Raw genomic sequence first — 14,147 nt, forward strand, 5'->3', positions numbered from 1 at the left:
CGAAGCCTTGGGATGTGGCCGTAGAAGCCTGGAACGTTCTCTGCCGACGCCGTATCTTTCCAGCCTTCCAAGAAAGATAAAAAGGAAGGAAAAAAAATAAAAATAAAAATGATCTTCCCTATTAGCTATTCCTAGGGTTAGCTTCCATAGCTTCCCTATGGTTCCTATTTCCTGATGATGAGGAACAGGTTATGGGCTGCCTCCTCTGCACGTGACTGCGGGTGGCATCAAGGGAAGTCCCACACACCTGCAAGGTGAGGGCTGGTGACGACGGGTGATGTGAGTGATGGGAGGGGCCCGATGGCATTGGGACATCCTGGGCCATGTTTCCATTGAATTTGCCTCTGAATTCGGAACCATAGGTGGAACACAGGGGACACGGGTTTCAAAGCTGCAGATCCTTCCGGCATCGGGATCAGCCGTTACGCTGCCAGGCACAGAATCCATGCAGATGTTGGATCATGGCGAAGATCTTGTCGAGAGTGTGGACCACCTCACCCAGAATGCAGATGTGGCTTCTGATCCTGGTGGCGTATCTGTTCCAGAGGAACGTGAATTCGGGACGTCTTCCGACCAAAGCTGTGGATCCAGAGGCGTTCATGAATATCGTAAGTTGGGTTTTTTTTTTTTTCGTGTCTGGAGGGAAATGAAGTGGTTCGCGTGCCCACTCTTGCACCCGGGCATTACCTGCATTAGTATCACGTCCCTGCAACGCGGTGGCGATTTTCGCTCGCCGGGCGGTGATGCGCTAACCCGGGGACGGGCCAGTCTTTGTTCTCCTTGAACAGACTCAGTAAACCCAGGTGAATGACCTCATCCCTTTGCCCCGAGCAGGGCGCGATCTAACTTTTTCTTGGCTTCTTGGGTTCATTCCAGGAGCAGAGAAATCCCATCTTGGGCCACACCCAGCTCTGGCGTTTCCACTTCCTTGGTGATTTTTGTTCCTTTTCTGCTTGCTCTCATCCCGCCCTTCTTCCCGCTAGGACACCTGCTTCTAGGAGCGTCCTGTGCCATTCTAACCGGGGTTTCATTCCGCCTCCCGGATCGGGTACCCCATAGACTGGCAACAGGGGGACCTAGAGCCTCGCGTGAGCACGACTCACGGACGATGCACTAGCCTTCTCAGTCGCCCCGACTTTCTGGCTTACTCTCAAGTTCTTGAGCTGAGTTTAGGGTCGCCCACCCTATCGTGTGACTCGCTCCCTAGGAGACATCGTGACTGAGAGCTGTTGAGGCTCGGCCCCGTCGGTACGTAGGGTCGTCCCTATTTTTGGGATCGAGGGGATCGAGGGGTATAAGCAATCTAAGGGAGGCCGCAGCCCGGCAGGCGGCGGAGCCACGACTTCAGCCCGGGCCTGCCCGAGCACGTAGCCCATAATCACAGCTCTCCCGGGGAGAGGGGAGGCTGCCGGCCCGCGGATCCCACACACATTCCTCTGCCTTATTGCACAGAGGCAATCTGTTTAGCCGGTCTCCCCGAACCTCGCCCTGGGTGTGCCTCGCAGGGTGCTCTCGGGGCTTTAGAGGGGGAACTGAGTCAGGGATTCAGGAAAGTGGCTCTGAAAAAAAAAAAGGCTTCTCCAGCTGAAGTCTGCAAACCTATAGGACTTACTCAAGAGCGTGCGGGCGGTTCTTAATTACAGTCGTCCCCAGTGCTCCCTGATGACCTACTGTGTGCCGGGGGACCCGGTGGGTGTTACCAGGGCATTATCTCTCCACATTCCTTGCAAGAACCCCTAAAGTGCAGGTAACTATGCTGAGGAATGGGGACAGGTTTGCTAATTGTCTCAAGGTTGCCCAACTGGTTTGCGTAATAGCGTTAGAACCAGGATTAAAATTTAAGCAGGGGGACCCCGGGGGCCTTTCTGTTCCCTTAAGAGCCACAGACCCCGAGGGCGGAAAAGAGCTGTAGGGAACTCATGACCTACAGTTTCTCATAAACTGTCCTGGGCAGGATGCCACACTGGCTGCATTACCACGACCTGGGCCCTCACCCCGAACCGAGCCGGGACCCTGTACGTGTACGTGTCCCCGGGGAATCCCGGCACGCACCCCCGCTCCGGCACCCGAGCTCGGGCTGACCGGTTCTGGAACATTACAGCGAATCGGACTTTCCAAAGGAGCCCATGGAAATGCAAGTGCTGGGCCCCGTCCTCAGAGTCCCCAGCTCGAGGCTGGCGTGGAAGCCAACAGGCGCCCGAGTGACGCTGACCCTCCCGATCCAGGGCCCACACTTAGGGAACCGTTGTTCTAGCCCGGTCTCCACATTACATTTTTACAGTTTATTTGTTTATTCATGAGACACAGAGAGAGAGAGAGAGAGAGAGAGAGAGAGAGAGAGAGGCAGAGACCCAGGCAGAGGGAGAGGCAGGCTCCCTGCGGGGACCCGACGTGGGACTTGATCCCGGGACTCCAGGGTCACGGCCTGGGCCAACGGCAGACGCTCCACCGCGGAGCCCCCCGGGCATCCCAGTTTGCTGCTTTTGGGTCATTGAGAGCGCGGCCACACAGCCCTGAATTCAAAAGACGCTGCTTTTCCCTCAGAGTGAGATCATCCGACACCAAGGCTATCCCTGCGAGGAGTATGAAGTCGTCACGGAAGACGGGTACATCCTTTCTGTTAACCGAATTCCTCGAGGCCTGGCGCAACCTAGGGATGCAGGTATGGTTCACCCCGGGCACCCCACATGCCCACCTGTCGGTAGTGAGGATCCCCTCGTGACCTGAGTGTGTGCACGGGGGTCTGGGTTCTCGTGACAGACTGCGGCCCGTTGCTTGAGCCGGAAGGCAGCTTCGCTCCCTCCTCCACCCCATCATCACCGCCCCGGTGGGCCCCAATATCCTCAATGATCTCAAAGAAACATAGGGTTTGTTTAAAAAAAAAAAAAAAGACCTTCAGGAAAGGTCCATTTCTTGACGCCTTCTAGGCCTTAACCCATTCCCCAAACCCCTCTCATGTGGATAATCTGGAACGTCCAGGGACGGTCTCTTGAACAGACCATGCCGATCCCTGCTAATGAAGAAGTAGAGCTCCAGCACGGCGCCCGGGCCCACCCCGCAGACCCCGTAGCCCCAGCCAACACCCCACATACCCCATATCCCCAGCCAACACCCCGCATACCCCGTAGCCCCAGGGGTTAAATAGCCCTTTAAGTATTTGAGGCCTTGCCCAGCGCTTCACTGGAGTGTTTTAAGAATCAAGCAATAGGTGTGCATTTTTTATTTTTGATGCATTCCTTCAATTCATAGAATCCCATTTTTTCGGTATATGGGGTTTTCAGCTATTGCCAGCTTAAAAAATTCATGGTCGTCACCAGTGAGCGTGTGTTCTGTGCCTTTGGGTGCTATGGGTCTACGTTGACCGCAGCAGCTGCGCCATGTCATGAGGACACCCGGTAGGACCCTCTGGACGCCAGCTACGATGCCGTGGGCTCTATTTGCATCCATCGCATTTAACATTCACAATAACCTGGAGAAACTGCCACTCACAGAGCTTGGGCAACCTGTCCGGGAGCCCAGGCCGGCACTTTGCTAGAAGGTTGTGAAACCTGCAGAGACCTGCCCGCCACTCTGACCCATTTCTTAACTGGGACCGGAGCAGGTCAGGCGGATGCTGTCATTTTCGGGGCCAACAAGCTGCAGGGTTCTGTTGCATTCCAATTTGCCCGTTTGCAGCTTTTTTGAAAACCATCTTTAAAAAAAAATTATGTATCTATTCACAAGAGACAGAGAGAGAGAGAGGCAGAGACCCAGGCAGAGGGAGAAGCAGAGGGAGCCCGACGTGGGACTCGATCCCGGGACCCCGAGGTCACGCCCTGGGCTGAAGGCAGACGCTCCACCACGGAGCCATCAGGTGTCCCGAAAACCGGATTTTTTTTAAATACCAACTGCCCAGCTGCCCTTGGTATCCTACATGTGGAGCATGAGCCAACCTCAGTGCATTTGGACACACGGTTCTCGCCGTGGGGTCCTGCGCCCTGGCCTGGGCCTCGTGCGGGTGCTCTCCATCGCGCTCTTTCCCTGAGCACCCCTTTGAAAACGGCAGCACCGTGCCCCCGGGCGGGGTCTGGCCCCGTGTCCTCGTTCCTTCCCCCGAGCACGTACCACCTGCTAGGACACACACGTGCTGGCTCATTGGCTGTCTCCCCCGATCAGAAGGTCACCTCTCCGGGAGCCGGGATCTTCTCCATTTCGTGGAAGGCCGTACAGCCAGTGCCTAAAAGCGTGCAGAACACACGCAGGCGCCCATACGTGTGTGTGGGGTGAGTGAGTGAATGGGTCTTGCACAAGCACACGGGAGCCTGCAGCTGCAGAGGGAACGTTCGCTGAGCTCCAGCTGCCGGGAGGTGAGCAAGCACAGCTCCCGGGGGCACCGAGTGGCGCCCCAGCTAGGGCCCCCGCAGCCCTGTTCCCAGGCAGAGCTTCTCTGCTCACATCCTGCTAACCTCCCCCAACTGGTCACCCCGGTTTCGGCGTTTGGGAGCTGGGGGGACCGTCCCTGGGTTGGGTCCGGTTGGGGAAGGACAGTCCCCTCTGGTGGCAGGTGTTGCTTCTGCAGCTTGCAGGGGCCTCCCGGGGAAGCTCTCGGGGCTTGGCCTGTGCACCCCCTTAGAGAGAAGGCCGTTCTCCTGTGTCCTTGCAGCACGTTCCCGGGAGTAGGGAATTGGGTCATGAGCGCCGAGCCGTGCATGGTGCCCATCCGCGCCCCTCTGTGTGCCTGACTTCCTGGCGCTTTCCACCTGGATGCTGGGAAGGAGGCCGGTGGTGGGGGGCGGGGGGGTACGTCCCAGGTTCCCCAGGCCCCGGGGTGGGGACACCGCAGAGGCGTAGCCGGGCCCTCGCCATGTGGCGTCGTGAGCCCACTGCGGCCCGCCCCACGGTTGGCGCCCTTCAACCCGGGCGCTCTTAATGCATTCACCGGGCAGCGGCGGGGGTGATTTATTGTTACCAATATTTATTCTGAGCCTCAAATTTTCTCATACTTGGAGTGTGGGGGCTCCTTCCAGCTGCCTTGTCACTCTTTTTGACATGAAGGGTAGTCGTTAAACCATTGCACCCTCGGTATAGACGCCACACACACGCACGGGTACCTTTATCCTATAACACAACCGCGCATACGTTGACCATCGTGCAACATATTATATTCATGGTTACGTGAGCGCCCTGATCGCTGGGACATGGCGCGTCCTGGGCACTGTCACCTCTGCTCCCTGCGCACTGTTTTACTTAATCCTAATGAAATTCCTGTTTTTTTCTGTTGAGGAAATCAAGACACAGACAGGTTAAGTGACCAACTAACACAGTCGATCTAGCAAGCCGCTCAATCCACAGGCAAACACGGGCGTGTTGGACCCCAGAGCTTGCACGCTCAAGGGGGGCCAGGAAGATGGAGGCCACGCCTCCCAGCTGAAGTCTCTTGCACGCAGGGCCCCGGCCAGTGGTGTTGCTGCAGCATGGCCTGCTGGGGGACGCCAGCAACTGGATCTCCAACCTGCCCAACAACAGCCTGGGCTTCATCCTGGCCGACGCCGGTTTTGACGTGTGGCTAGGGAACAGCAGGGGCAACACCTGGTCCCGGAAGCACAAGACCCTCTCCATAGACCAAGATGAGTTCTGGGCTTTCAGGTACAGCACGGTCCTGAGAGTGGAGGTGGACGCGGGGTCGAATCTGGCCTCTCGCACTCGGGTGATTCTCTTCGGTCGGGTCGCCAACACCCTACCGCGATCTCCCCAATTGCTTTAGTTAGTGAGCGACTCTTTGGGGAGGACTGGGTTTCTCCAACGGAAGAAGGGGTCTGGCTAATAGGACGACAGTGATGGTTGGGGTCAGGGCTTGAGACAAGGTGCAGGCCCACGTCCCCGTGGGTGCGGACCCGGGACTAACACCCCTCGGGTACTGACCGGACTGTTACCCCAAGAAAGAACCGCCATCAGGCAACCTTAGAGACATACGGAAAGCCGTTCGGCCCTAGGGACTTAATGCGGCTGATCCGTATGTCACGTATGTCACGGTCGGTCTACAAAAGGGTTTTAATGACCTATTGGCATTTAACCCACTCCTTATCCACAGCCGCACAGGGAGGCCCCCGAGGCATGTCAGGCCCTTCCCTATGGGATGATCTATAGGGCCGGGTGGGGTTCCACTGGGGCGCAGCAGGGTGCCCCCAGGGCGGCGGGTCACGTGACGCCGTCTGCAGAAAACCACCGTGTGCAGAGAGTGCAAATGGTGCACGGGTCCAGCTGCGCCATGTGTCGCGTGTGAGGGCCCCGGGGGGCACAGCCGCAAGCCAGTGGGGCACACTCAGGGCCTGTTTGTAACCCCCGGGGGGGCTGCTTTCGTTGTTTCTGATTCTAATTTTTCACTTGACTTTGTCTTTTCCCCTTGTAGTTATGATGAGATGGCTAGGTTTGATCTTCCTGCAGTCATAAACTTTATTTTGCAGAAAAGCGGCCAGGAAAAGATCTATTATGTCGGCTATTCACAGGGCACCACCATGGGTAGGTTCCCGGGGGGCAGGTGCAGGGTCAGGGGTGCGGGCGGGGGCGACGGCGGGGCCTGGGGCCCGGCGCCCACCTTCCCTTGGCCCTGGCCCTGCCCGCCTCGCTGGCCCTGAGGACTGGAAGCGGGGGACACAGGAAGGGCCAGGGCGCTGGAGGCGACGGCGGTGGCAGGGGGGTTAAGTGACATGTGGCTCCTCCACCTGTAAGGTGAACCCCTGAGCGAAGCACCCGTGGACAAGGCAGGAGCAGAGCGGCCCGGTGCGCTCCACGGGCCTCAAGCCAACCCGGCGGGGGAGTCCTGGGTATGGGATTCCAGGAAGCCAGGCGGGCACATGCCCCCTGGAACTCAGGGCAGTTGATCAGTGCACTGGTTTACTTCCTTATTTTAAATATATTTTTTAATTTAAAGTCAACTAATCCCCATATAATGTATTACTGGTGCCCGAGGTAGAGGGCGGTGAGCCGAAACCCCGGTGCACCCTCCCTCCTGTCCGTGGCCCAGCTACCCCGTCCCCCCCGCCCTGTCCCCCCGCCCCCAGTGCTCTCCGACTTTCCCATTTCCTCTCGGGGTTTTCCACATCCTGAGCCGGCTCTGGTGGCGCCCCGCCTCACCCCGCACTTCCAGGAAGCCGGGGTACTAAGGCCTGGGCTGCCCCGAGGTCCGGGGGCTGGTGAGACTGTCTTTTCTCTACACTCACACTGCCCAGCTTGACATCGAGACAAAGGTGCCAATGATGAGGCCAAAGGCTGCTTCGAGATGGGGAAGGGGGCAAAAGCTCCTAGGATCCCTCTGGCCGTCGGCCACGCGGCCGCTTCCCTGCAGGACTTGAACGCGCTTTGCTGGGAGAGGTTAGCTCGAGTCCTCAAAGCTGACATCTGAGGGCAGCTCTAATAGGGTCGCAGGCCAGCGGGAATATGGTCGGATGGAGCCCCAGCCCGTCCTCCCAACGGCACAGCTGCGTGTGGCTGCCAACCTGATCACGTGGAGGGGAAAATAGAGACACAAATACCCCCTCTCCTCCCGCAACCGGAGGAAGTCATGTGACCCAAGTTTCCGTCTCCAGGTTCCCCTACCACTCGGGCTGCAAACGTCAGCCTAGACGGAGATGTACGGACGTAGAGCCCTTCAGAAACGGTGACCATGGCTGGGCGTCAAGCGATGGCCTTTTTTCCCCCCTGGGGCTCCATGGAGATGGTCCTTGGGCGGCGGTAGCTCAGAGACTCTCACGGGCCCAGAGGCCAGCCCGATTTAGCCAGGGTCCTAGACCTGGTCTAGCACAAAGATAAGCGTTGGGACCCAGTTCTGTAGACGATTTGTCTATGGGATCACATCACAGTTGGGGTTCCGGGAAAGATGGGCATCAGGGAGACCATCCTACCAGCCCCACACCCCCTGCGTCTCAGAACGTGCTTGTCGCCGACCAGCGAGGCGGCTGGGCTCTCCTCCCTTTCCTTCGCTGCAGGGTAGAGATTTGCCAAAAACACCTCACGAGAGTTTGGGACTTCGATGAGGTGAGAGCCATGACAGTCCCCTGAGGAGTGTCCAGGGCGCAGTTGCTTCTCCATGTGCGTCTACGTAGAGTCTGCACCGTTGGCCCCAATAGCTCGACCCCGTAATGCAAGCAGAACCTACTAGCTGGAGGGTACGTGCCAGGCACTGTAGGGAGCGCTGAGGTGTTGGGGCTTACACGTTCCTAGGACACCTAAATCAGGAGCACGCGTCGTTACTGAAATAACTTGGTAAAAGTAAAATCAGCGTCTTACGGGTTCTAGGCTATGCAATATCCACACTGACCTATCTCTCCTCTCGTAGGCTTTATTGCTTTCTCCATCATGCCAGAACTGGCTCAGAAAGTCAAAATGTATTTTGCGTTAGCGCCCATAGCCACTGTTAAATATGCGAAAAGCCCTGGCACCAAGTTTTTGTTGCTCCCGGATATGATGATCAAGGTATGTGACTCCTCGGATAATTCCTTGTCTGCGTAGATGAGTCCTCCAACCCTATTTGCTAAGACATAGAGTGGCTCAACTTAATGATTTTTGGGCTTAGAGTAGCTCAACTTAATGATTTTTGGGCTTAGAGTAGCTCAACTTAATGATTTTGGGGCTTTATGATGGTGCAAAAACGATACACGTCCAGTAGAAACCATACTTGAAATTTTGAATGTTGATCTTCTCCTGGGCTAGAGATATTGGGGCCAGACCTCTCCCGTGATGCTGGGCAGCCTCCGCAGTCCCCGGTTTCGACTTCATGATGTTTCCAACTCATGACGGGTTTACAGGGGATGGAACTCCGTCGTAAACTGAAGAATATTAGACTGAATTGGATTCACGTCTTCCTGGCCATGATGTCATGACTACTCTTCTGCGTCATGTTTTTACAGGGACTGTTTGGTAAGAAAGAATTTCTGTACCAGACCAGATTCTTCAGACAGTTTGCTATTTACCTGTGTGGCCAGATGATTATCGATCAGATCTGTAGCAACGTCTTGCTACTTATGGGAGGATTTAACACCAACAACATGAACATGGTAAGTGGGAGCCTAGTAAATGCTTCGTTTTCCAAAGCCAAGCGAGGAGTGACCTGTCTCACGTCCCGAGGGTGGGCGAGTGCCGTGAATACAGACCCAGTTCTAGAGCCTTCATCTTAATTATTCTAGCAAACTTTTTTTTTCTAAGATTTTATTTATTCATGAGAGGCCCAGAGAGAGAGGCAGGGATGCAGGCAGAGGGAGACACAGGCTCCCGGTGGGGAGCCCGACGTGGGGACTCGATCCAGGACCCCGAAGTCACGCCCTGAGCTGAAGGCATACGCTCAACCTCTGTCCCTAGTAAAGTTTGCCTAAAGAGAATCTCTTCTTGGATGACAACAGAAACACCCAGGAGCACATTCAGTGGCGTCTCTTATCCGTGCACACGTGTGTAGTACGGTTTGGTGAATCCTTGCTATCACTTTTTTTTTAATAATAATTTATTTTTTATTGGTGTTCAATTTGCCAACATACAGAATAACACCCAGTGCTCATCCCATCAAGTGCCCCCCTCAGTGCCCGCCACCCAGTCACCCCCAACCCCCGCCCCCCTCCCCTTCCACCACCCCTAGTTCGTTTCCCAGAGTTAGGAGTCACTTAATGATGTTTCCATTTCTTAGCATAACACCCTAGAGGTGTCAGTGCACGTCTTGTGAGCTCTCGGGCCCCCACAAACCACTCGTGTTTTGTTACAGAGCCGAGCAAATGTGTACGTCGCTCACACTCTTGCTGGAACGTCTGTGCAAAATATCCTACACTGGAGCCAGGTAGGAATGCCCACCTTGTAGTCTCTCCGAGGGTCTTTGTGCATTTTGTCTGGAGCAAAGGATGTCCTTTCGACAGCCCCAGTGTTACTTCACAATTATTCCAAGATGGAACACGATCTCGTCAATGCTGTCTCAACCGTGAATTCGATCTAGAACACGGAACCTTCTCAGGAGATGGGGGGAAGGGCTGGCCCCAGGAATCCTTGGGGGACCTTGAGTGAGTGACTTCAGATGGTCCAGGGAGATGAGATCTCTGTCTGCCTCGAGCCACCTCACGCGTGGGGCAGGAGAGTGCATTTTCACTCTTTTCGCGGTTCCTCCAGCAAAGGCAGGATCTAACTCACGGGAGCCCTTTGGCTGCAGGCCCCAGGGGCGAGGGTCCCATCGTCAGTCCCAGGACCATCTCTGGGGCCAGTGGGGCAGATCCCGGACCCCGCGGAATCCACTCAGGGGCAGTGGGTGTTGATGATGCCCTCGCACACGCGGGAGCGCTGCCTCTGATCCTGCTCACTGTAGGTGACACGGGGGAGTGACTGATTTGCTGTGGAAATAGGACAGGTAAAGACGGAGCTCGAGCACGGTTGACCTTAGATGCTCGCCTGCTACAACCACAGCTTTGTTGAAAAAAGCCGGGAAGGCCCCCAGTTCAAGCAGAGAGGTTTAACAACACTGAACTTAAAAGTCACGAACACCGGTCCTGTTTCTCTGGGGACTCAGAGCCCGGAGTTCCCCCAAGGCCGAATGAGTGCGCGTACGTGTGTAAGGAGTGGGGACAGGACGGAGACCTATGTTCAAAAGTGTGAAGAGTTCTGACTTGGGTTGGGTTTCCTCCCAGCGTCAGCCCCTGGCCCAGCTCAGGGGCCGCTCCTCGCAGCCCGCGGGGGTTGGCGGGGCCCCCAGGACCTGGTGGCCGGGGCTTCTCCCGACCTTCTTGTGCCCCAGGGGCCCGCCTCTTGCCTTAGCTTCTTGAGGTTTGTCCTAACAGCGAGCGGAAGAGAGGCTCAGCTTCTGCCCTCCGCTTCCGCTCACGATCCCCCCTACCCGGCGTGCATTCTAAGGTCCCATCGATGTACTTTCCTTTCAGGCAGTGAATTCTGGGGAGCTCCGGGCATTTGACTGGGGGAGTGAAACCAAAAATCTGGAGAAAGGCAATCAGGTAAGAAAGTCAACACATCGTTCTGAGGTGAATGAGGGGGACATTGTAGTGACAGGTTTTTGTAGCGGAGGAAATAAAATACGAGTTCGGGCTTGATTGCATTTGAAAGTAGAGAAGTTCGCAGCTCGGCCAAGAGGCTTCCTGCTTTCAGGATGGAGTAGGACGATGCTCCCGATGGGGGAGGTGGGTTCTAGGGAGCAAGACCCGGCGGCGAAGGGAAGGGAAGAGCGTGCCCTGTGTGGTGGCTGGAGGGATCCAGGGGGGACGGCAGGGGTAAGGCACTACCGCTGTGGGGTCATGGACAGGCTGCTACCTTTCCGCTGTCCCCCAGGTCTTTATCCTTAAAAATCATTGGGTTACGGGCGCCTGGGTGGCTCAGTCAGTTGGGTGTCCAACTCTTGATCTTAGCTCAGGTCTTGATCGCAGGGTCATGAGTTCAAGCCCCACATTGGGCTCCATGCTGGATGTGGAGCTTATTTTAAATAATAATAGTAATAATAATAATAATTTACTCAAAATCACTTAATTTATTTCATCCAAATATTTATTTACTCAAATTATTTAAACATTATTATTATTATTGGACTAGACGATCCTTAAAAGTTCTGCTAATCACACTTTTAATGCATCTGTAATTTGCGAGTGAAAAATATGAAAAGTCATTACATCATCTAAGAAAATGCCCAGTCAATGCTCTGGAATCAAATGAACAGCTGCGGGGACTCAGAAACAGGCATCGTACTCCTCTGAGCAGAAGGTCCCGACTGGAGGTCGTTGTTAGCTCGTGTGAGGCTGCAAACAGGTGCCCACCACACGGCCCTAAAGCCGGAGGGAGCCTGGTGTGGCCAGGGGCCAGCTCCTGAGAATGTGGCTGCGGGACATCCCCTCCCCATGGCAGCCTAGGCCGCAAAGCCCAGAACATGGGCAGACGGGCCCAGATCAGCTGGATCCTCCACCGCCTGCATCACCCAGGTCCCCACGGGCAGCACCCAGACCAGGAGGCTTGGCGTGGGCGTCCACTCCCTGGCATCAGGTCCTTGTTGGCTGGTCCCTAAAACGTGTCTTTGGAGGAAGCGATGCACCCCCAGAACGGTCTTAAACCACCAGTGTCCGTGTGTCAGCTGCTGGAGCAAGCAGCTCAGGCTACGTAGACCCCAGGGAAGGACGGGGGGGCAGCCGTCGGGCCCAGCTGAGCCGGGTCTCCCTCAGGCCGCCGGGCCGCCGGCTCTAATCAGAGCTCCTCACCGCGTCCCCTAGGGCACAGCCCCGACCACACAGCCCCGGAGCTCAGGCACTTCTGGGCCGCTGGGCGCACGATCCGCACGAAGGCCTGTGAGTCGGGCCGGGCAGCTGGCAGGGGAGCGGAGGGCGGGCGGTGGGAAGTGCAAGGACCCCCAGGCCTCCCCGGGTCCCGTGGGCTCCCCAGGCCCTCACAGGCCCCCCAGACCCACCTGGACCCCCCTGGGGCCTGCTCAGCCCCCTCCAGGCCCCTGGGCTCCCCATGTCTCCTCCATGTACCCCCATGACCCCTAGGCCCTCCCAGGCCCCCCCAGGCCACCCTCATGTTCCCCCAGGCTCTCCAAGACCCCCCAGGCCTCTCTAGGCCTCTCCCAGGCCCTCCCAGACCCCTCAGGCACCCCCTTGTTCCCCCCCAGGCCCCGCAGGCTCTTCCAGACCCCTCCAGGCCACCCCCAGGCCACCCATCGACACCCCCAGACCTCCCCAGGCTACCCCAGGCCCTCCCAGACCCCTCAGGCTTCCCCAGGTCCCCCCCAGGGCCCCCAGGGCCCCCAGACCCCTCCAGGCCACCCCCAGTCCACCCACAGACCCCAGAGACCTCCCCAGGCCCTCCTCCCAGGCCCTCCTAGACCCCTCAGATGCCCCCATGTCCCCCCCCGGCCTCCCAGGGCCCCTGGGCCCCCCGTGTCCCTCCCCCAGGCCTCTCCCAGGCCCTCCAAAGCCCCCCAGGTGTGGACCTCCCCTCCCCTGAAACCACTGGGTTCCGGGGTGCTTGACGCAGGGTTTGGAGCGGGGGCTGCCCGGGGGCCTTCCGTTCTCCTGCAGAGTCTGTGCAGAGACCCCGTGGCCCCCTCGGGGCTCCAACCTCTGGCCTGTGTCCCAAGAACCTCTGTCCCTCGGGCCTCGTGAAGTTCGTGAAGTGTCCCTCTCGGGGTACGCGTTTGTTCATGGGGGACGATGGGAAATTCATGCTTAAGATGGAGGGGACCCCCGACCGCGAGCTTTGTCCCTCACTTCCTCATGGCTAGGGTCCCCCCATTGCAGGCAAGGCACCCGGAGTGAGCGGGACCCGCACGGAGGGGCTGAGCACACCGGGGGCCACCCCCCTCCTGCGTGCCCGGGACCCTTCCCCGTTGCCCAGGGTGTATTTTTACTGTTTACTTGAAATATTAGTCGTTGGGCTTGGAACCCCGAGGGTGACCGTTAGAAACGCCAGTTACAACCATCCCTTTCTTCCAGCCGACGCCCGTGAGGTACAAAGTCAGGGACATGACGGTCCCCACTGCCATGTGGACGGGGGGCCAGGACTGGCTTTCCAACCCAGAGGATGTGAAGGCCCTGCTCTCCGAGGTGACCAATCTCATCTACCATAAGAACATTCCTGAATGGGCACATGTGGATTTCATCTGGGGCTTGGACGCACCCCGGCGTCTGTACAGCGAGATCATACACCTGATGAGGCGGGACGACGCCAGCCTGTCCCCGGGCACGTGCGCGGCCAGCCGCGAGGCATCGGAGGCTGGCGAGTCCTAGGAGGCTGCAGGGCGGGGGCCGCAGGCGGGACTCGCAGGGCCCCTAGACCTGGGGGAAGCGGGCGGACAGGCGCGGGCGGAGGACTTCCTGCCCTTGGCTCTAAAACCGGCATTTGCAATTTTTTCAGCTAATTAAAATACTCATTGGATGAACTTCATGGGTCCTTGCGTAAGGCCCGTCGGGAAGGGCGGGTCTCCCCTGGCAGGAGGAGGTAGCCAAGGCGCCCCACGGCCTCCGGGTGCACCTGCAGCCTGCCAGGTTTCTCCAGGCTTCTCCAGGTTTCTCCCCCACAAGCCAGAATTTTGAAACGGTCAAGTGAATAAGTGATTGGGACAGAGACGGAGGGCCTGAGTCTGGATTGCTGGAACCATGGCAGAATACGCTACGCATTTCCACCTTGTTGCCACAGAGACATGAGCC

General features: G+C 57.4%; 1 protein-coding gene across 2 annotated transcripts; it reads left to right on the forward strand.

Annotated features, from left to right (window-relative positions):
• Window positions 1-383: 383 nt before the first annotated feature.
• LIPM (lipase family member M) lies at window positions 384-13,832 on the forward strand. Of its 2 annotated transcripts, XM_041729014.1 has the most exons (10): window positions 384-608; window positions 2,545-2,662; window positions 5,427-5,625; window positions 6,389-6,498; window positions 8,315-8,451; window positions 8,886-9,032; window positions 9,728-9,799; window positions 10,884-10,955; window positions 12,213-12,287; window positions 13,434-13,832. In XM_041729014.1, the coding sequence occupies exons 1-10, from the start codon at window positions 462-464 to the stop codon at window positions 13,725-13,727; spliced, it is 1,371 nt and encodes a 456-aa protein (XP_041584948.1). In that variant the 5' UTR covers window positions 384-461; the 3' UTR covers window positions 13,728-13,832. The 2 variants fall into 2 exon arrangements, with proteins under 2 accessions (XP_041584948.1, XP_041584949.1); XM_041729015.1 differs by lacking the exon at window positions 12,213-12,287.
• Window positions 13,833-14,147: the final 315 nt, after the last annotated feature.

The sequence above is a fragment of the Vulpes lagopus genome, chromosome 14, assembly GCF_018345385.1.
Source record: "Vulpes lagopus strain Blue_001 chromosome 14, ASM1834538v1, whole genome shotgun sequence".
NCBI lineage: Eukaryota > Metazoa > Chordata > Mammalia > Carnivora > Canidae > Vulpes > Vulpes lagopus.